Below are 22639 nucleotides of genomic sequence, written 5' to 3'. Positions count from 1 at the left end.
GAGTGTTTTTAAACCGCGCTTCTCTCTCTCCTGATTGGTCGGTTTTCGGGGGGGCGGACTGCAGAGCCTGTGCCTTTTAGAGGCGTGGTCTGACTGGAATTGGACCTCCTACAGGGCGGAGCCTACCCGGGCCGAGACTGGGATTGTGGGAAGTGTGCTCTGTTAGCGGAAGCGGAAGTGAGGTCACGGTACATGTGACCGGTGTCCCCGCCCCCTCGTACTTGTGTTGTGTGGGGCTCGGTTGGCGGGCCGGTGAGCGGAGAAGATGGCGGCCGTTCTGCAGCAAGTTCTGGAGAAGGCGGAGATGGCCAAACTACCCAAAGCCGTCCACAGCAAGCTGGAGAGATTCCTGTCCGAGCAACAGGCCGAGATCGACGCCATGAAGTCCCGGCATGAGAAGTACAAAGTGGACTCCGGTATGAGAGACGCCGAGACTGAGACTGACTGACTGACTGACTGACTGACTGACTGAGACCGAGACTGAGGGACCCCGCTGTGATAATGGCCCCCCCCAAGGGCCGCCTGCCACGCCGCCTATTTTTAATGCATCCTAATGTCATCGCTGTCACATTCCCCCATATGATGTCATGGACGTTCATAGAGACGGCTCACTATGACCTCACAGGTGGTGTTTTCTCTCTGTTGATCTCGTCTCCTTCTCTCCCCAGAACAACAATACTTCGATATCGAGAGACGTCTCACCCAGAGCCAGGAGCGCCTCGTCTCCGAGTCCAGGAGTGCCAGAACCTCCAGGAGCAACTCAATAAGAAAGGTAAGCCTTCTCTCTTCCTTCCTCTTCTTGCCCCTTCCTTTCCTCTTCTTGCCCCTTCCTCCTCTTCTTGCCCCTTCCTTCCTCTTCTTGCCCCTTCCTTCCTCTTCTTGCCCCTTCCTTCCTCTTCTTGCCCCTTCCTCCTCTTCTTGCCCCTTCCTTCCTCTTCTTGCCCCTTCCTTCCTCTTCTTGCCCCTTCCTTCCCTTCCTTCCCTTGCCCCTTCCCTTCTTCTCTTCTTGCCCCTTCCCTTCTTCTCTTCTTGCCCCTTCCCTTCTTCTCTTCTTGCCCCTTCCCTTCTTCTCTTCTTGCCCCTTCCCTTCTTCTCTTCTTGCCCCTTCCCTTCTTCTCTTCTTGCCCCTTCCCTTCTTCTCTTCTTGCCCCTTCCCTTCTTCTCTTCTTGCCCCTTCCCTTCTTCTCTTCTTGCCCCTTCCTCTTCTCTTCTTCTCTTCTTGCCCCTTTCCCTTCTTCTCTTCTTGCCCCTTTCCCTTCTTCTCTTCTTGCCCCTTTCCCTTCTTCTCTTCTTGCCCCTTTCCCTTCTTCTCTTCTTGCCCCTTTCCCTCCTTTCTCTTCTTGCCCCTTTCCCTCCTTTCTCTTCTTGCCCCTTTCCCTCCTTTCTCTTCTTGCCCCTTTCCCTCCTTTCTCTTCTTGCCCGCCCCTTCTCTTCTTGCCCCGCCCTTTCCTCCTTTCTCTTCTTGCCCGCCCTTTCCCTCCTTTCTCTTCTTGCCCCGCCCCTTTCCCTCCTTTCTCTTCTTGCCCCGCCCCTTTCCCTCCTTTCTCTTCTTGCCCGCCCTTTCCCTCCTTTCTCTTCTTGCCCCGCCCCTTTCCCTCCTTTCTCTTCTTGCCCCGCCCCTTTCCCTCCTTTCTCTCTTGCCCCGCCCCTTTCCCTCCTTGCCCCGCCCCTTTCCCTCCTTGCCCCTTCCCTTTCCCTCCTTGCCCCTTCCCTTTCCCTCCTTGCCCCGCCCCTTTCCCTCCTTGCCCCGCCCCTTTCCCTCCTTGCCCCTTCCCTTTCCCTCCTTGCCCCTTCCCTTTCCTCCTTGCCCCGCCCTTTCCCTCCTTGCCCCGCCCCTTTCCCTCCTTGCCCCTTCCCTTTCCCTCCTTGCCCCGCCCCTTTCCCTCCTTGCCCCGCCCCTTTCCCTCCTTGCCCCGCCCCTTTCCCTCCTTGCCCCTCCCTTTCCCTCCTTGCCCCTTCCCTTTCCCTCCTTGCCCTTCCCTTTCCCTCCTTGCCCTTCCTCCTCCCCTTGCCCCTTCCCTTTCCCTCCTTTCTCTCTTGCCTTTCCCTCCTTTCTCTTCTTGCCCCTTCCCTTTCCCTCCTTGCCCCTTCCCTTTCCCTCCTTGCCCCTTCCCTTTCCCACATTGCCCCTTCCCTTTCCCTCCTTGCCCCTTCCCTTTCCCTCCTTGCCCTTCCCTTTCCCTACTTCTCCTTGCCCCTTCCCTTTCCCTCCTTCCCCTTCTTCCCTCTTCCCTTTCCCTCCTTCCTCTTCTTCCCTCTTCCCTTTCCCTCCTTCCTCTTCTTCCCTCTTCCCTTTCCCTCCTTCCTCTTCTTCCCTCTTCCCTTTCCCTCCTTCCTCTTCTTCCCTCTTCCCTTTCCCTCCTTCCTCTTCTTCCCTCTTCCTTTCCCTCCTTCCTCTTCTTCCCTCTTCCCTTTCCCTCCTTCCCCTTCTTCCCTCTTCCCTTTCCCTCCTTCCCCTTCTTCCCTCTTCCCTTTCCCTCCTTCCCCTTCTTCCCTCTTCCCTTTCCCTCCTTCCCCTTCTTCCCTCTTCCCTTTCCCTCCTTCCCCTTCTTCCCTCTTCCCTTTCCCTCCTTCCCCTTCTTCCCTCTTCCCTTTCCCTCCTTCCCCTTCTTCCCTCTTCCCTTTCCCTCCTTCCCCTTCTTCCCTCTTCCCTTTCCCTCCTTCCCCTTCTTCCTTCTTCCCTCTTCCCTTTCCCTCCTTCCCCTTCTTCCTTCTTCCCTCTTCCCTTTCCCTCCTTCCTCTTCTTCCCTCTTCCCTTTCCCTCCTTCCTCTTCTTCCCTCTTCCCTTTCCCTCCTTCCTCTTCTTCCATCATCATCATCTTTGGATTATTCATCTCTAAAGAAATCATTCCTACAGCTGATTATGGTTTTTTTTTTTTTTTTTTTTTTTTTTTTTTTTTTTTTTTTTTTTTTAGTTGAGGAGCAGAAAGAAATCACTGAGAAGATGAGGGACCTGGAGACCTCCAACCACCGGCTTTTGGCCTTACAGGTGATTTGTAACATTGGATTTCTGGGATTATTCTTTCCATAGAACAGATTACCGGTCCCTATAGAGGAGTTCCCACCACCCGTGAGAGCAATAAATGTCGGCAGCTAGAAGAAAAAAAAATCGTTCACCTGTCCTACGATCCAGCGGTGTGATCACCCCGGTCAGTCTCACCCGCTGTCTTCTTGCCCCGGCATCTCTGCTATGGGCACCCGGCTGTGACAGCTTGCGGCTTCACAGCTGGGTGCCCACTGCGCATGTAAGTGCGAAGATTTCTATATACATTGTATTCCTATATACATTGTATCGTGCGTTGTATTCCTATATACATTGTATCGTACATTGTATCTTCTTCTTGTAGGACAGGAAGTGTAAACAAACCATAGTTTGTAAAACAAAAAAAGTCCATGTTTGCTAGGGTTAGTGTTGGGGTCAATTTTGGGATCAAAAGTCGCAGTCAGCACAACGTCCCCAGCTGCTGGATCGGATGAGGCCTCAGGTAAATAAAAGGAGGGGCAATGGTGTGCTGACATCTTAAACACTAAAAAAAAAAAAAATTACACACACACATTTTTATTTATTTTTTAAACATTTTTAATTAGTATCGGTGTCCATGTGTTTTCTGTAGCATAAAATAATATATGCAAAATGGGCACTATTTTCTGTGCTGTTCTCTGGGTACAGACAACACCTAACATCCACACATGTGGTATCGCTGCGTTCGTTAGGAGCAGGAGAATTTATTTTGGGTTGTTTGGTGTTGGTGGCTGTAAAGACTAAACGTTTTTTTTTTTTTTTTTTTTCCCTTGTGCATTCCTTGCATGAAGGTAAAAAAATGTTTAGGTGTCAGCATCCCCTGTTTATATTTACCTGAGCCCTCATCCGATCCTGCAAACGGGGACGCCTGCAGCTCTTCTCTCGCTGGCTTTGCTGGGGTACCAGGAGCCATTGGCAACCCACTGCTGTCAAAGCCAGTGACGTGTGGGCATGACAGAATCCCGCTGGCACTGTACAGAAGGACTGGCGGGGGTCTCAAAAAGAGGTTTGTGGCCACTCTTTGCAATTCCATTGCACAGAGCAGCCAAGTTTAGAGATGTTTGTTAAAAAAAAAAAAAAAAAGTGTTATTATTTTTTGTTGCAGGATCCTGTAAAGCCTTGCACTAGCAATCAGCAGATCCATGCTGTCATGCAGGTCTCCTGCAGATCTGTCAGTGTGTCGGCTTGCTTGTACTGATATACTCTGACATTAAGACTCTGTGAACTAACACGGAGCCCACATCGCCGTGGTAGTTCATTGGAAACTACAAGCTGACAGCCGCAAAGGCCGCCAGTACTATCAGTTAGTGTCAGATTTTCTGCCGCGCTATCAGTCTCATTAAGTCACTGATCACCGCCATTGCTATTAAAAAAATGAAATATAGAATTCCAGTATATATCCCATAATTTGTAGATGCTGCATTCTTTACACAAACCAATCAATATACACTTATTGGGATTTTTTGCCAAAGACATGTTGCAAAATACATTTTGGCCAAAAGTTTATGAAGGAATTAGTTTTTATTTTGTGTGATTTTATAGCAGTAAGTAAGGAATGAAAAAAAAATAAATATATATATATAATTTATTGCAAAATATAAACCTATGGTTGTCAAATCCCACCAAAAGAAAGCTCTATTTGTGTGGAAAAAAAAAATATATAACTGTGGTTTGGGTACAGTGTTGCATGACCGTGCAGTTACCAGTTCAAGTAGCGCAGTGCTGGATATGGTTGTGAGGGGGGTCAAACCTTCCGGGGCTCAAGTGGTTAAAATGATTGGTTACTGTGAAGCAGTTGTATGATTTATCATCTTTTTTTTTTTTTTCCCTATAATTCTATTTGCAGAGTCAACTGACTAGAAATAAAGATTCGATAGATGCCGAGAAGAGGGATTTAGTGAGGACTAATGACCGTAAAGCACAGGAGCTCGAGCATCTCAATGGTGAGATGTGTGTTTTTTTTTATTTTTTGTTTTTTTCTTTGATTTTCGTACTTGTGTTTGCAATATCCCATCCCTGATATTAATAATTTTTTTATCAGGATACAACCCATTTAATATAGGATCTGACACTGTAGAGTGCTTCTAAAAGGAAGTTAATTTTATTTTTTCCTTAATGCATTCTCTACATTGTTAAACCTGTGTGTGCAGCTCCCCCACCCAAACACTTATTATACCGACCCAGTTCTGTACTTGCCTGACCCCCAACAGCAGCTCGCTCGTGCTCTCTCTACTCACTGGAGATCCAGGCAGCAGTGGGAGCCATTTGTCAATCGCAGCCAGTGAGGAGAGTGGGGGTGTGGCCATGCGCAGCCTAACTCGGGTTTGAGCCTGCACGAATGCCCTCAGAAGTAAACAGCTTGCTATGGGGGCACTTGACAGGGGAAGAGGAACCAGGAGTGTGCTGGCACAGGACCCCGGAAGATGAGAATTGAGGCTGTTTTGTGAAAAACCATTACACAGAGCAGGTAAGTATAACATGTTTAACAGCTTCCTGCCCACCCGACATCGTGCGACTACGTCTGGTTTGAGCGGTGATATGTGATTGATGTTTGCAGTTAGACATCATTCAGATTCTTTTCCAGCCGGCGAGTCCCTTCACCATAAGAGCGATTATGTCGGCTGTTCAGCCACTTGGTTTGTTATTACAGGCGGTGGGAGGGGAGGTCCGCCCTTGAGTGCTTCTCCCGGCTCGCCCCTGCCATCGGGGAACAGGAGAAGGAACCTTCCTAGGCCGGGGCGTGATGTCATAATTTTAAAAAAATGCTTCGGCTGGCGAACCAGGATCCCTTATTTATTTATAATTTTTTTTTTTTCCAGGCTTCCCAGCCTAGAGGTGAGATCTGGGCACTGTCTAGACCTCAGATCTCACTTTAGAGGACCCGTCACACACTATTCCTATTACAAGGGATGCTTACGAAAGTAAAGCGAGCATCAAACTAGAAAAATATAAGTAAAATTAACAATAAAAGAAAATTAAGTGCCACCGTCTCCGCGTGCTCGCTCGCAGAAACTAACGCATACGTAAGTCGCACACACGTGTGAGGTGTCGCTGCGAGAGCAATAATTCTAGTCCTAGGCCACCTCCAACTCAAAACCTGTAACCTGCAAGAATTTTTAAAGTGTTGCCTATGGGGATTTTTAAGTACCAAAGTTTGGTGCTATTCCACGAGCATGGCAGTTTTTGAAGCGTGACACATTGGGCGTCTATTTACGCGGTGTGACATCTTTCACATGCAAAAAAAAAACATTGGGCAAACTTTTCTGTTTATATATCTTTATGCATTAAAAATAAATTATTGCCCCCCCCCCCCCCCCCAAAAACACATTTGAAAAATTGCTGCGCAAATACCATGCAAGATATAAAGTTGCAATGATCACCATTTTATTCTCTAGGGTCTCTGCTAAGAAAATAAATCTAATGTTTGGGGGTTCTGTAATTTTTCTAGCAAATAAAGATGATTTTTAGATGTGGCCTGGTAGGCAAGTGGTTAAAAAAAAAAAAATCTGTTACAATCACTTAAATTCTGAGCAGGTGGATTGTGTGTGTGTGTGTGTGTGTGTGTATATGTGTGTGTATATATATATATATATATATATATATATATATATATATATAGGCCAGGTTCACACAGGTATGACAAACGCTCCGAAAATGGGAGCTCACGTCGCATGACGTGTGAAAAATCAATGTTTCCCTATGGGAGCCGTCTTAACCGGTCCGAGTTTGAGAATGCTCCCTGCACTACTTTGATCCTACTTCAGCCCATTGAACATCGCAGAGGTCGGATCGCCGTCCTTACTGATCCGACTTTGGCATGCGACTTGATCTTGAAGGGGAACTCCACACCAAATAAAAAAAAAAAAAAACATGGGTTCCCCCTCCAAGACCGAAGGGCCTGGTATGGATTTTAAGGGGAACCCCCCACATGGAAAAAAATGGCGTGGGGGGCCGTTCACTTCCCAAAATCAATACCAGACCCTTACCCCATACTCATTCACATAGGGCGGGGGGGCCTGGATCTGGGGACCCCTTGTTAAAGGAGGCTTCCAGATTCCGATAAGCCCCCTTCCTGCAGGCCCCGACAACAAACGGCCCGGGTTGTTGGGAAGAGCCCCTTGTGCTCATCAACATGGAGACAAGGTGCTTTCTCCCCCCCCCCCCCCCCATGTTGAGGGCATGCAGCCTGGTACGGTTCAGGAGCTGGGGGTGCGAGGCTGTGTGCTTGGATAAGGGTCTGGTATGGATTTGGGGGGGGCACTTAAAATCCATACCAGACTTTTTTTTTTTTTTTTGGCGTGGAGTTCCCCCTAAGACCCCTTTCACACCAGGGCGTTTTGCAGGCGCTATAGCGTTAGAAATAGCGCCTGCAAAACGCCCTAAAGAAGCTGCACCATTGTTTCTAGTGTGAAAGCCCTGAGGGCTTTCACACTACAGCGGTGTGCTGGCAGGACGTCAGAAAAGTCCTGCCAGCAGCTTCTTTGGAGCGGTGTGTTTACCTCTCCTCCACCGCTGCTCCCCATTGAAATCAATGGGGCAGCGCTGTAATCCCGCCAGCAATACGCCGCTATTGTGGCGTATTGCTGGCGGTTTCAACCCTTTCGCGGCCGCTAGCGGGGGGTAAAAGCGCCCCCGCTAGCGGCTGAAATGCGCCGCACATCCGGCAGTAAAACGCCGCTAAAAATAGCGGCATTTTACCGCCCACGTTATCAGCGGTGTGGTGTGAAAGGGGTCTAAAGATTCATACTAGACACAGTGCCTGCTATTGGGGATCGAAGTCGGATCCAAAGTGGTGTGGCTGTCGTGTCAGATCAGTGTGAATCCGGCCTAAAGCCTTTATTCAGCCGTATACATTCCACATTTCGAAGATTATATATTTTATTTAAGGAAAATTTTCATACATTCAAGTCAAAGAACAAGACATCACATTTCATCAACAAAAGACATCACATGTAACAAAGAAATGTTACATTTAACTTTTTTTTTTTTTTTTTTTTTTTCTTTCTCTCCCTTTTTAAGATGATATAAAACGCCTCAATGAGAAGCTGAAGGAAGCCAATGTCGCAAAAGTGCAGCTGCAGCTAAAACTGGACGAGCTCCAATCATCGGAGGTGTCAATCAAAGTGAGTTGTAACTAAATCGCTGATTAATCACATGACTTGCAAAGCGATTTCCAGAGTCCAACTTCCGGGACATCCTCTGAGACCCACAGCTCCTCCCATCGCCACACCAGAAACGCATTACCCTCAATGAGTTAAAAGGCTCCAGGCCTCCACCTTGGTTATTAGTGTTTCTTCTGGATGGGGGGGGGGGGGGGGGGTGTGTGTAACACTTTTCCTGTGTAACCAAATGAAGAAGCTCTATGTCTTGGGCTGTGCTAAGCAGTACTTTAGGACAGTGGTCTCCAAAATGTGGCCCTTTGCTTGCCTTTATCCGGCCCTTGGGGCACTGATACCAGACACTATTCCTTGCCTGGGGCACTGTTCCTCTCACTTATGGGAGACTATTCCTCTCCACTGAACCCCCCCCCCCCCGGATGGGCCACTCGGCTCCTCCCTGCTGAACCCCCCCCCCCCTTCCCAATGGGGCGCAAGGCTCCTCCCTGCTGAATCCTCAACCCCCCCCCCACCCAGGATGGGGCATGCATGGCTCCTCCCACATTAGGATGGGGCATGCATGGCTCCTTCCCACTGACAAAATCCCCCCAGTCCCCGAGGATGGGGCGCGCACGGCTCCTCCCCATTCTGAAGGACAGCGAACTGGCCCTTTGTTTAGAAAGTTTGGAGACCCCTGCTTTAGAATGATGCTCAGCTGTGATACCCCCCCTCTTTATCGGTGGGCTGCAGGCCCCCCTGTTTTCAGTGCCCGGGGAAGGCCGGTTGAGTGTTTGTGTTTTTTCCCCTGAGATCCTGCCATTAACACGTCTGTTGCAGGCTGGCAACACCTGGCCACTGCCTAGTAACTGGTATAGTTTTCAGCCTGTTGTGTGAGCTAAATCAGGTGACCGTCTGGCTGACCACACTGGTGCTTTTTGTGAGGCTTAGTGTTGTCAGTCTGCAATAGAAAGCGATGGTGTTGGCAGGATCTATAGGTAACAAACGTTGTGAAAGATTTACTGAAAAATTATTTGCTAAAGAAAATTGTATAGAATATATAGAATAAAGCACGATGGCCAGAAAATGTCTGATGTTCGCTCCGAGCCGCTTTATTCTTATTTCAGTTCAGCTGCAGAAACCTCTCTGATATTTTCTTTTGTCTTCATCCTCATTTCTTGTAACCTCTTTTTGTTTTTCCTGTTTTTCGCAGTATCGGGAGAAGCGACTGGAACAAGAAAAGGAGCTTCTTCAGAGCCAGAACAATTGGCTGAACACCGAGCTCAAATCCAAAACCGATGAACTCTTGTCGGTTCTACGGGAGAAAGGCAACGAAATCCTGAAACTACGAGGAGCTCTGGAAAACAAGAAAGACGAGGTGATTTCCCTCTTCACACGCGGCATTAGAATAACTCTACATAAAAGGGTTGTAATAAAGACAATATATCATTATACACAAATACGTTCGCATGGGTGCCCCCTTTAAGGTTTACACTCACCAGTTTACCCTGCCCCCCTTCTATGTAAGCGAGAGGGACTGGTTAACATTTTTATTCAAAAGATTTCTTCCTAAGGGCGCTTTCTTGCTGTCCAGTCCTGAAATTTACACAGCTCTGCCACACAGCACAGTTCTATCTGGCAGGAAAGGAGATCCGATTTCGCTCTTCTAAAAGGAGTGTGAAAGGGGCGCCAGGTAAGTGCAGCTTCAATGGGTGTGTCACAATTTAAAAAGCCAAATGGAAACTCTGAAATATAAAATTGGAGCTTATCTGCAGCCATGCCACATCGGATGGAGGCCGTCCATTGGAAGAGCCGCTTGTGATGGCGAACGGTGTTTAGTCAATGAGGAAACAGAGTCCAATGTTCCAGGAAGTGAGGAGCCACTGCGGAGCACAGGGCAGGATATGATGTCACACTGGGGGGGCGGGCTGGTATTTCTGTAAATTTGCATTTGGCTTTTTAATCGTAATAAACCCATTGATGCTGCACTTGGCTGGCGTCCCCTCGTGTTCCTTTTTTGTAATTTCAGAGATTCGTTCCTGCCTTAGGTGGAGCTGCCTACTGAAATACTACATTCTTTCAATGGGATTTTTATGAACTCCGTATGAACCTTTTTATGTACAGTAAGGGGGGGGGGGTTAGTATTCCCACTCCCCGCTGATTTTGTATGTTTGCCCACTGGCAAAGAAACGATTGGTCTATATTTTTAGTGGTCGGATTATTATAACAGTGAGGAAAAACAACATCCACAAAAACACATTTCAGAAAAGCTTTATAAATTGATTTGCATTTTAATGAGTGAAAGAAGTGTTTGATCCCCGATCAATCTACAAGATTTCTTGCCCCCAGGTGCCTTATATACAGGTAATGAACTGAGATTAGGAGCACTCTCTCTTAAAGGGAGTGCTCCTAATCTCAGCTTGTTGACTATATAAAAAGACACCTGTCCACAGAAGCAATCAGATTCCAGTCTCTCCACCATGGAGGCCAAAGATCTGTCCAAGGATGTCGGGGAGAAGATTGGAGACCTACACAAGGCTGGAATGGGCTACAAGACCATCGGCAAGCAGCTTGGTGAGAGGTGACAACAGTTGGTGGGATTATTATTCACAAAATAACGATGGATCTCCTCGGTCTGGGGCTCCATGGAAGATCTCACCTCGTGGAGGATCAATGATCAGGAGAACGGTGAGGAATCCGCCCAGAACTACACCGGAGAATCTTCTCCATGATCTCAGCTGGGACCATAGTCACCAAGAGAACAATCTGTAACATACTACACCGTGAGGGACTGAAATCCTGCAGCCCCCACAAGATCCCCCCGCTCAGGAAATCACATGTACAGGTCCCCCCGCTCAGGAAATCACATGTACAGGTCCCCCCGCTCAGGAAATCACATGTACAGGTCGGTCTGAAGATCACTAATGAACATCGAATGATTCCGAGGAGAACCGGGGGAAAGTGTTGTGGTCAGAGGAGACCAAAATCCAGATCTTTGGCATCAACTCAGCTTGTCGTGTTTGAAGGAGGAGGAGGAATGCTGCCTATGACCCCAAGAACACCACCCCCCACCGTCATACATGGAGGTCCTATGACCCCAAGAACACCATCCCCCACCGTCATACGTGGAGGTCCTATGACCCCAAGAACACCATCCCCCACCGTCATACATGGAGGTCCTATGACCCCAAGAACACCATCCCCCCACCGTCATACATGGAGGTGGAAAGATTATGATTTCGGGGTGTTTTTTCTGCTAATGGGACAGGACAACTTCACTGCATCAGACGATGGACGGGGCCATGTACCATCAAATCTTGGGTGAGAAACTCCTTCCCTCAGCCAGGGAATTGAAAATGGGTCATGGATGGGTCTTCCATCATAATGACCCAAAACGCACGGCCAAGGCAAGAAAGAAGTGGCTCAAGAAGAAGCACATTACAGTCCTGGAGTCTCCAGACCTTAATCCCATAGAAAATATGTGGAGGGAGCTGAAGGTTCGAGTCACCAAACGTCAGCCTGGAAACCTTAATGACTTGGAGAGGATCTGCAAAGAGCACAAAATCCCTCCTGAGATGTGCGAACCTGGAGGCCAACTCCAAGAAACATCTGACCTCTGTGATCACCAAACTACTAAGTCATGTTCTGTGAAGGAATCAAAATTCTTATTTCACTCATTAAAATGCAAATCAATTTATAACTTTTCTGAAATGTTTTTCTGGGTAATTTTATTTTTTTTTTGTTCTGTCTCACTGTTATAATAAAACCGACCAATAAAATTAGACTGATTTTTTTTTTTTTTTTTTTTTTTTTTTTTTGTCAGTGGGGCGAACATACAAAATCAACAGGAGAGAAAATAGTGTACGTATGCGACACAAGTGTATCTTTACATTTATCTGGTGTGGGGGAGGGTAACTTGTTTGGATGGTGTATTAGCATTTGTTTGCACCACAATTTCATATATATTTTTTTTTTCCTGATTTATTTCTTTATTTTTCTGCTGACTTTAAGTTCTGCAAGCAGCATCTTTGGGGCAGTTCGGGAGTGATTTGTATTTAGAGCTCCCATAATGCCCTGCTCATTGGAATGAATGGGCAGCGCTTTCAAAGCACCTGAAAAGTGTTTTGGAAGCACAGCAGTTTTTAACACCTCCTTTGAGGTTAAAAGCGACTCTTAAAGCGGAGCTCCACCCTAAAGTGGAACTTCCGCTTAGCTGATCCCCCCCCCCCATGCTACAATTGCCACCTTTCACTGGGGAGGGGGAGCAGATACCTAGCATAGCTAGCCCGGAAGTGGGTTCTGGGAAACGCACAGTTCCAGTGAAGATGTACAGTAGGGAACCGGGCAGTGAAGCCGTAACGCTTCACTTCCTGTTTTCCTGACAGAGGATGGCGGCGGGGGCAGCCGAGAGACGAGCGATTGCTTGTCATTTCTTGCTGACATCACTGGACCCGGGACAGGTGAGTGTCCATTTATTAAAAGTCAGCAGCCACAGTATTTATAGCTGCTGGCTTTTAATATTATTATTATTTTTTATTTTTTTTTAACGGTGGAGCTCCTCTTTAAACAGCACTAAAGCGGCATTAGTGAAGTAGTAATTACAGAGCTGCATTATTTCTATTTTAGATCTGCCTGCAGTTCAGCTTTATAAAACCAAAAGATATTTCTGACCTATTTTTAGATCTTTTTAAACAAGTGTTAGATTTGTGTGTTAGATTTGTGTGTATTCACCCAATTCTTTTCTTTCCCTCCAGGGCACGAGATTTGAAGAGGAAATAAAATGTCTGAAGACCAGCAATGAGAATCTGCAGAAACAAGTGGAGGATCTCATGAATAAGTTGAAAGAGGCGAGTGAACCTGTTATATCATCTGAGGGCTGTGTCTGCATGTATGTCAAGAACTCGTTTTTTGATGGGGAGGGTTATTTTTATTTTTATTTCTCTTTCCGGATACATTCCAGATGCTGCTTTCCTTTATTATTTATTTTTTTCACTGTACTGAGGTCTGGTGCGTGTTTTTTTTTTTTAATTTTTATTTTTTTATGCATTTCAGTGTGTTTGTGGTGCATGTTATCATGCTTCAATGCAGGAAATATGCAGCATGTTCTACTTTTTTTTTTTTTTTTGTTTTGTTTTCCTGGAACTGACTGCACTGGTGTGAACTGTATGCCATTCGAAACCATGGAATCCACTTTCCATGTGTTTTTTGATGCGCAAGAAGAAAAAATAAATAAATGCCCTAGTCAGCATGTGGTATGAACTGGCCCTGAATGAAGATCAATAAATATATTGGTGGTGAATCTGCACATCTTGATACACCAAATGTGCGGCGCTAAAAATAAATAAAATATAAATTCGAGAAACTTTTAAACTCATATTTAAATGCATTATATCCTATAATGTAAAGGTAATATAGTCAAACAATAATACGAAAAATCCATTATAAAAATGTGAATCTTGTGACTTCCTCTGGGAATTGTGAATCGGCACATCTTTCACATGATGAGAATCATCTACTGTCCCTGTGAGAAATGCTTGAATTTTTAACCACTTCCCGCCTGCCATATGCAAAGTGCTGGCTGGAAAGTGGTTGTATCATCCTAAATGGGTGTCCTAATATGACGTCCAGCAGGAGAAACCGCTCGCCCGCAGTCATCGGTTGTGTGGTGTCGCACTCTGACACGCCACATCTCAGATATTGGTAAAGACCCTATGAAATAGGCTCTATACCATGTGATTTGGGGTGTCCAATCAGAGCTGGTCAAATCGTAACCAGGAAGTGCCATTTATTGGCTTTTCCTCCTATTTGTGCTGTCAAGGCGCAGGTAGACGAGAGCCAATCAGTGGCTTTCCTGATTGGGGGGGGGGGGGGGGCTGCACTATCTGTGCAGGCCCACCAGGAATGCCAACCTGTGCCCACCAGGGATGCCTATTAGTGGCACCCCACCAGTGAAGGAGAAAATGTTATTAAAATTTTTTTTCATAACCAAAATGTAGAAAACCAGACACTTTTTAAAAGACAAGTTTTTATTTTATTAACATATTACTTTGACAATTGCGCGGTCATATAACACTGTACACATCACATTTATTTTTTATATATATATATATATATATATATATATATATATATATATATATATATATAAAATTTATATAATTTTTTTTTTTTTTTTTTTTTTTTCCACACAAATAGAACTTTCTTTTAGTGGTATTTAATCACTACTAGGTGTTTGTTTAGCCAAAAAAAAAAAAGACCGAAAGTTTTGAAAAAACAACAAAATAGTTTGTTATAAAATTTTAGCAAACAAGTTCTTTTTCTGCTTCACTGATTGGGGGGCTGCGGTTGATGAGGCGACACTGGGGGGCACAGATGCGGTGGCGCTGTGTTCGGGACCAATGTCCCTCTGACAGAAGCCAGTGATATTTATTTATTTTTATTCCCCCCATCAGTGTGAGGGGATAAAAATAGCCAATTACTGTTTACATCACCTGATCACATGGTATGGGGTCGGGATCGGCCCCTTACTCCAATCTGAGTCTCGTGGACTCGCTCACAAAGCGAGCCACGCCCACCCTGCAGGCAACTTATGCGGGGGGAGGATGTACATGGACACCCTCCCGGCAAGTTTTGCCTGCGCTGTAGCGGTCTTTTGGCTATAGCACAGGCAGGAAGGTTTTAATTCATATTAAGTCGAATATAATACAATTTTTATATACCGTATATACTCGAGTATAAGCCGAGATTTTCAGCCTCTTTTTTGAGGCTGAAAGTGCCCCCCTCGGCTTATACTCGAGTCATCGCTGTCTGCCCGCTCGATCAGCGTGTCGAGCAGACAGACAGCGGCCATTCTATGATTCAAAAGCCGCGCCTCCGGCTCCGCCTTCGCCTGTGATAGGCGGAACACTGAATTTCCCAGCAGCCTGTGTTCCGCCTATCACGGGCATCGTCTCATCCTCGTACTACGGACGAGGATGATACGACGTCCGTGATAGGCGGAACACAGGCTGCTGGGAAATTCAGTGTTCCGCCTATCACAGGCGAAGGAGGAGGCGCGGCTTTTGAATTTTACAATGGCCGCCGACGAAGAGGGCACGGGACGGAGGCAAGGCAAGGCACGGGACGGGACGGGACAGGACGAAGGCAAGGCACGACACGGGACGGAGGCTCGGGACAAAGGCTCGGGACACAGGTAGGCTGGACACACACACACACACACACACACACACACACCTGTACTGCCCACTAAACATGATGGGATTTTTGTCGTGGCTATGACGCAAAGTGGCTGCTGGATGGTCTTCTCTGTGTGGGTGGCCAGCGGGAATAAATCTGCGACTCAACTATTCCCTTTTCCCTGCCAAAGTGAATGGGTCCTCAGCCCTGGTTCACACTATATTGCCATGCAGCTAACACTGCAAACCCTATTCATTTCCGCACTGCGTTTTGCGATCTGCTGCGGGTGTAGGTGCAGGTAGGCTGGACACACACACACACACACACACACACACACACACACACACACGGATGGAGACACACACACACGGATGGAGGGATGGATGGATACACACACACACAGGGATGGATGGATGGATGGAGACACACACACACACAGGGATGGATGGATGGAGACACACACACACACAGGGATGGATGGATGGATGGACACACACACACACAGGGATGGATGGACGGACACACAGGGATGGACGGACACACAGGGATGGACGGACACACACACAGGGATGGACAGGCATGTCTCACCCTCGGCTTATACACGAGTCAATAAGTTTGCCAGTTTTTTTGGGGGTAAATTGGGGGCCTCGGCTTATATTCGGGTCGGCCTATACTCGAGTATATACGGTAAAAATATATTTTTTTAAGTGGATCCGAATTTTCAGTTTTTGCACCAAAATTTCCCTTCAGTGCACCTCCCCAGTTTTCAAGAAAACTGTGAATGATTTTTCATTCATAACAGTTGTGATTTCTATAGTGTTGCCGTGATTCCCCTAAATATTAAAAAATAGTATCGTGATCACTGCCACACCAATCGTATAATGGCTCTGTACTGCACGGGTAACAGTGTGTGTGTGTGTGTGTGTGTGTGTGTGTGTGTGTGTGTATATCGATATCTAATTTAGATATAGAGAGATGAGCGATAAATATTAGATATAGATATCTATGTACACACTGTTACCATTGCAGTACAGAGCCATTATACGGCTAGTGTGGCAGTGATCACACTATATATCGATGGATATCCCAAATGTTTAAAGGGGTTGTAAAGGTAAATATTTTTTCACCTAAATGCATTCTATGCATTAAGGTGAAAAAACATCTTGCAGTGCCGGCGCCCCCAGTCCGCCCCCCGTTTTTACTTCCCTGACCCCTCGAAAGTCCCGCGCTCGCCCCCCCACGTCCTCTTCGCCGCTCAGCCTGGCTGCTGATTGGCTGGCCTGGATGGATTGAAAGCAGCGCAGTCATTGGCTCGCACTGCTGTCAATCACATCCAATGACGCGGCGTGCCGGGGTGGGTCTGAGTGATACAGCGAGCGGCTATAGCCGCCGGCTGTATCACGGGAGCGCGACCGCAGGTGCTTCTCACGTTCATGCGAGCTCCCTCACATGGTGAGAAGTACTTGCAGAGGGGAGCAGAGACAGCCGCCGAGGGACCCCAGAAGAGAAGGTTCGGGGCCACTCTGTGCAAAACGATTATAACATGTTTGTTATTTAAAAAAAAAAAAAAAAAAATAAAATTTACTTTACAACCCCTTTTTTAATTCCTTATTTTTCCCAAAATAATTGTCAAATTGCAACTTCAAAAAGCTCATTGTGCCTCTTACTAAATACCTTGGACTGTCTACTTTCCAAAAAGGGTGATTTGGGGGGTATTTGTACTCTCCTTACATTCTCGTACCTCAAGAAATGAGGCAGTCCGTATATCAGGCCTGATCAATTTTCACATCTATATCCCACAGTTTATAGGCGCTATAACTTTAACACAAACCAATTAATATACACTGGGATTTTTTTTTCCTCCTTAAGACATTGTAGCAGAAAAAAATAAAAATAAAATTATTTTATTGGATATGTAATTAGCGGACCTCCAGCTGTTGCAGAACTACAATTCCCATGAGGCATAGCAAGACTCTGACAGCCACAAGCATGACACTCGGTGGCAGAGGCATGATGGGACTGTAGTTTTGCAACAGCTAGAGGTCCGCTGAATGCATATCCCTGGTTTATAACAAAGTAGAAAATGGCTTTTTATTTTTCATTTTTGTGTTTTTTTTTTTGTTTTTGTTTTTTTGTGCAAAAAATGAAACCCGATGATCAACTACCACCAAAAATAGCTCTGTGAAAACAAAAACAAAATAGTGTTGCATTTGTCAGTTAAAGCTGCACAGTGCTGGATGAAAATGCCCTGGTCATGAAGGGGGGAGGGGGGTAAAACCTTCTGGAACGCAAGTGGTTTAACATCCATCTCTGAGATGAACTATGTGACAAACTGCATGGTATATGATAAATTAACAAGTTTTTTGGTTTTTTCCTTGCAGGCAAAGGAGCAGCAGTCGAGCCTGGAGGACAAGTTTCATAGTGAACTGAAAGCAAACGTTAAGCTGTGTAATCTCTATAAGGTATGACTTTTTGAATATGTGATTGGATGAATAGGAAGGGGGTGTGATATCCTGTCAGTGCGCTGGGCAAAATTGGTTCTCCTGCCCTTGATTTTACCCCAAAGTTTACAGTGGTTAGGAATCTACACTTCAATGCAAGCCTTAGCATTAGGGTTAGATGTTTGGGTTCAGGATTAGGTATAGTTATTAGGGGTAGAGGTTAGGGGTGGGCTTAATGTCGGGGGTTAGGGAGGGTTGTTAGGGGGGTTCAGGATTAGGGGTTAATTTTTGGGGTTGGATGTTGGGGGTTAGGATTCCGGTTAGAAGTGTTGAGTTTTGGATTGAGGATTAGGATTGGGGTAGGGGTTAATGTGGTTAAGATCAGGGGTTGGTGGTTAATGTTGGGGGGGTGGAGATGCGGACAAGCACAACTTCCACTTTTTGGTTAGGTTCCACTTTACGCGAGTGTGTGTTGTCACCCCTTACATCTGTTATGTGAGCTGGAGATTACCGATTCATTTATTGTTGCTTAAGAACAAAGTGGTAGAACACCGGGATTACTATTATCAGGAAGACAAGTGGGTTGGGAAAAATGTTAAATCTGTTTATGGGATTTGGGGATGTCGTTGGTTCTGGTACCAAATTAAGTCCCTTCCCTGCCTCACCATGGTGATATCTACCTGAACTATGGTGCTGGATCCCGCCATCCACCAGCTGTCTGTGCCATTTCTATAGAAAATGTAAAAGCTGTACGTTTGTGGCTCTCTACTAGTAGACCCAAGACTAAACCCCCATGGGTGGGGACGAAACGTGTAGGGTAAATGGGCTGGATGAAGCTCTAACGATCCTATACACCGACTGTACAGGTGTACGTCAACCTGTCTTTTTTTTTTTTTTCCTCCCGCCGTTTTAGCTGCGCTTTTCAGCAGCTAATGAGGTGCTTTTAACACCTGCTAGCCGCCGAACAAATGGATTAAAGTTCCTGTGCAGGCCCTTTGGCGGTGCTGCCCATTCATTTCAATGGGCAGGGTGTTTTGGGGAGTGATGTATACACCGCTCCTAAACCACCCCAACGATGCTGCTTCCAGGACTTTTTTTTTTTTTTTTTTTCTCCCATCCTTAGAGGAGCTGCACCTAAAAAAAAAAAAAAAAAAAATTAAAAGCCAGCAGCTACTAATATTGCAGCTGCTGACTTTTAATAATATCACACTTACCTGTCCCAGGGTCCAGCGATGTCGGCGGCAGATAACAAGCGATCGCTCGTCTCGCTGCAGCTACCGCCGCCATCCTCTGTCAGGGAATCGGGAAGTGAAGCATGAGGGCGGCTTCACTGCCCGGTTCCCTACTGCGCATGCGCGAGTTGCGCTGCGCTTCTCATGGTCCCCGCTGTGTCTCTGGGAACTGTGTGTTTCCCAGAACACAACGGGGGGGGGGGTTGGGGCGGAGCCATGCGGGGGTGGGCGGAGCCATGCAGCAGTCTGGCCGGGAAGTGGGTGCAGATACCTGGATTATCCAGGTAACTGCTCCCCCCTCCCCCCCGAAAGGTGCCGATTGTGGCACCGGAGGGGGGGAGGGATAATACTAGCGGAACTTCCCCTTTAGGGTGAAGAACCGCTTTAAGTGCCACCCCAGTGTAAAAACACTCTTGCTTTCACACTGGATATGCACAATTCTGGCTAAAATGAGAATTAAGATTTTTTTTTGCTTAGAAGATAGATCGCAATTTTCTCGTGATTCTCGCAGCATAACATCTTTCACATTAAAACAAAGAAATTGGGCTAAATTTTCTTCTTCTTCTTCTTCTTCTTCTTCTTCTTCTTCTTCTTCTTCTTCTTCTTCTTCTTCTTCTTCTTCTTCTTCTTCTTCTTCTTCTTCTTCTTCTTCTTCTTCTTCTTCTTCTTTTTCTTCTTCTTTCTTCTTTCTTCTTCTTCTTCTTCTTCTTCTTCTTCTTCTTCTTCTTCTTCTTCTTCTTCTTCTTCTTCTTCTTCTTCTTCTTCTTCTTCTTCTTCTTCTTCTTCTTCTTCTTCTTCTTCTTCTTCTTCTTCTTCTTCTTCTTCTTCTTCTTCTTCTTCTTCTTCTTCTTCTTCTTCTTCTTCTTCTTCTTCTTCTTCTTCTTCTCTTCTTCTTCTTCTTTCCCCAAAAATTGCATTTGAAAGACTACTAGGCAAATAGTGTGACCTAAAATATTGCAGCAATTGACATTTTTATTCCCTAGGCCAGTGATGGCGAACCTTGGCACTCCAGATGTTTTGAAACTACATTTCCCATGATGCTCATCCACTCTGCAGTGTAATGGAGCATCATGGGAAATGTAGTTCCAAAACATCTGGGGTGCCAAGGTTCGCCATCACCGCCCTAGGCTGTCTACTAAAATAATATATATGCAATGTTTGGGGGTTCCAAGTAATTTTCTAGCAAAAAATATTGATTTTAAATTAAACAAGTGTCAGAAAAAGATTTAGCCTTTTAAGTGGTTAAAGCGGGAGTCCGCCGTTTTTTTTTTTTTTTTTTTTTTTTTTTTTAAGCCAGCAGCTACAAATACAGCAGCTGCTGACTTTTAAAATAAGGACACTTACCCGCCCAGCACGCCCGCGATGTCGGCACCCCGAAGCCGATCTCTCGATCGTCTCTCGGGTGCTGCCGCCGCCATCTTGGGTATGGGAATCAGGAAGTGGAGCCTTTCGGCTTCATTTCCCGGTTCCCTACTGCGCATGCACGAGTCGCGCTGCGCAATAAGGATGGACCCGCTGCCTCTGGGATCTGTGTGTTTCCCAGCAGGCAGCGGGGGACTTTCGGAAAGGGGCGTAGATCTACGCCCCTTTCCGCAGAGAGCTATTACATTAAAAACTTGTCAGACTGCCCGGATTTCTTATTTTACACACAGTTTATCCCTTTGATCTAAGAAAGAAGAGGTTAGTTACAATGTTTCATGTTAAAAACTTGTCAGACTGCCTGGATGTTTTCTTTTGACAGCTGACTGAGCAGATAAGTCTCTCCAATTGCTATATGAAAGAATCGGAGATCGTCAGGTGGGGGTGTTAAATCGAGATCACAATTTTTTTATTTATTTTTTATTGATTACCGTATTTATCGGCGTATAACGCTCACTTTTTTTTCCCCCCTAAAAATCAGGGGGAAATCGGCAGTGCGTGTTATACGCCGATCCCTTTCTGGCGCTCTCCGCGGCTACCGGGTTTCTTCGGCCGTTCTCGGCGGCCGAGATACACAGGTCATCCGCTCTGTATCTCGGCGGCGCCATTTTTAAATGGCAAAGCCAGACAAGGCTACAAATGACTGACAAGGTTGCATTGATGGGCATTTAAATGTAAGGGTTTTTTTATTCCCTCCTAAACTTGGGCGCGTGTTATACGCTGATAAATACGGTAATTGTTTAGCTCTATTTCACACTGGGGTGGCATGAAAGGCGCTATTTCTAAAACGCCTGTAAAGTGCCTTCAGTGTGAAAGCGGTCTCAGACTCGAGAGTTGCAAGAGTCGCTGTATACTGATGGTGTAGAGATGGGGGAGGGGAGTGCCAGCTCCTCCGCTAACTTCTGGGTTTCCAAGGACTAGTATATGATGGGGATTATTTACATTAAACACTTCATTTGAATGTTGCTTACCTTGTTTTATGTCTGTACTTTTGTTTCAGAGTGCAGCTGAAGATTCGGAGGCAAAGGGTGCAGAATTATCCCGAGCCGTGGAAGAGCTTCATAAACTCCTCAAGGAATCTGGGGATGGTAAGCGGCTTTGTTTTTTTCTTTTATGTATATATGTTCCTTCTATAGTCTGCAGGATCAGATGGTGGAACCCCCTTCCAGTCTGGGACAATTTTTGATAGAAAATGACTTGGAACCCCAAACATTTGTATAATTTTAATTTTTTTTTTTTAAATCGGAGATCCTAGAGAATTAAATGGTGGGAATTGCAAAATTTTTGTCACATGATAGTCGCGCAGTGTTATTCAAACGTAAAATTTGGGGGAAAATTGCACTTTAATTAATTTTTAGGCAAAAATCTGAATACCCAATTTTCAGTAAAATATAAAAGATGTTACGCCAAGTAAACGGATGCCAAACATGTTGCGCTTTCTAAATTCTGCACGCCCGTGGAACGGCTCAAAGTTGTGGTACCAAAAAAAACCCTCCAATGGCAACACTTTAGGAGCCGTTACTTGTTTGGAGTTAGAGGAGGTCTGGCGCTAAAATGATTGCTCTCGCTCTGACGTTCGTGGCGATATCTCGCATGTGTGGCGGGGTTGCTAATTACATGTGCGGGACCTACGGTCGCATTTGCGCGTGAGCAAGGGTGGGCTTTAAAATTATTTTTATTTTAAAAGTTTTTAACACTACCTTTTTTTTTTTTTACTTTATTTTATTTTTTTTAGCACTTTATTGCAATGGATGAACAGCGTCCCGTTTAGCGGCATGGGCCTTGACAGGTCCTCTTTATGGAGTGATCTGGGATGTATTGGACTCTCCTGCCTAAAACTAGAGTGCAAAATTTGATACAGACCCTCATAGAAACCAATCCACGTTCATTTTTTTTTTTTTAATTCAGCAAGCTGAAAGGACGAGTTCACCTTTTTGAGAACATGTCACATGTTTCATCCGTTTTCTGGGTGAAACATGTAACATGCTTCTGCAGCATCTGTCCGATTCCCCTTTCTAATTGTGACAGTGGGATGGGGATCTTCCTCCCAGCACCCGCTGAAACAATTTGAAAAGAGTGTGCCTGTGCAGGGCTGTCCACGCGGCTGTGTCAATCCTTCACAGGGATCTGTGAATTGATGAACTACAAGTACCAACAGCCTTTGCGGCTGATTGCTTGTAGTTCTCAGTGAAATACCAGGGTGCAGGTGAGTGCTCTAGCAGTTCATTGATTCTTTCTCTCATTCAGTAGCTGCCT

At 45.9% G+C, this 22639-nt stretch overlaps 1 protein-coding gene across 1 annotated transcript in view; it reads left to right on the top strand.

The window, feature by feature from the left end:
• Positions 1-184: 184 nt before the first annotated feature.
• The window catches only part of TPR (translocated promoter region, nuclear basket protein), a gene marked incomplete in the record, with an annotated part of 109954 nt that continues 87499 nt past the window's right edge, over positions 185-22639 (top strand). Inside the window, 10 exon segments of the mRNA XM_077450770.1 lie at positions 185-416; positions 669-728; positions 731-772; positions 2916-2989; positions 4869-4965; positions 8042-8145; positions 9329-9493; positions 12870-12962; positions 17673-17753; positions 21384-21471. Coding sequence (XP_077306896.1) covers positions 266-416; positions 669-728; positions 731-772; positions 2916-2989; positions 4869-4965; positions 8042-8145; positions 9329-9493; positions 12870-12962; positions 17673-17753; positions 21384-21471 — 955 coding nt within the window.

The sequence above is a fragment of the Lithobates pipiens genome, unplaced genomic scaffold (assembly GCF_037356315.1).
Source record: "Lithobates pipiens isolate NorthernLeopardFrog02 unplaced genomic scaffold, aLitPip1_a1.2 Scaffold_23, whole genome shotgun sequence".
Lineage (NCBI taxonomy): Eukaryota > Metazoa > Chordata > Amphibia > Anura > Ranidae > Lithobates > Lithobates pipiens.
The sequence above is the reverse complement of the archived record's forward strand: the minus strand, read 5'-3'. Positions and strand labels throughout refer to the sequence as shown.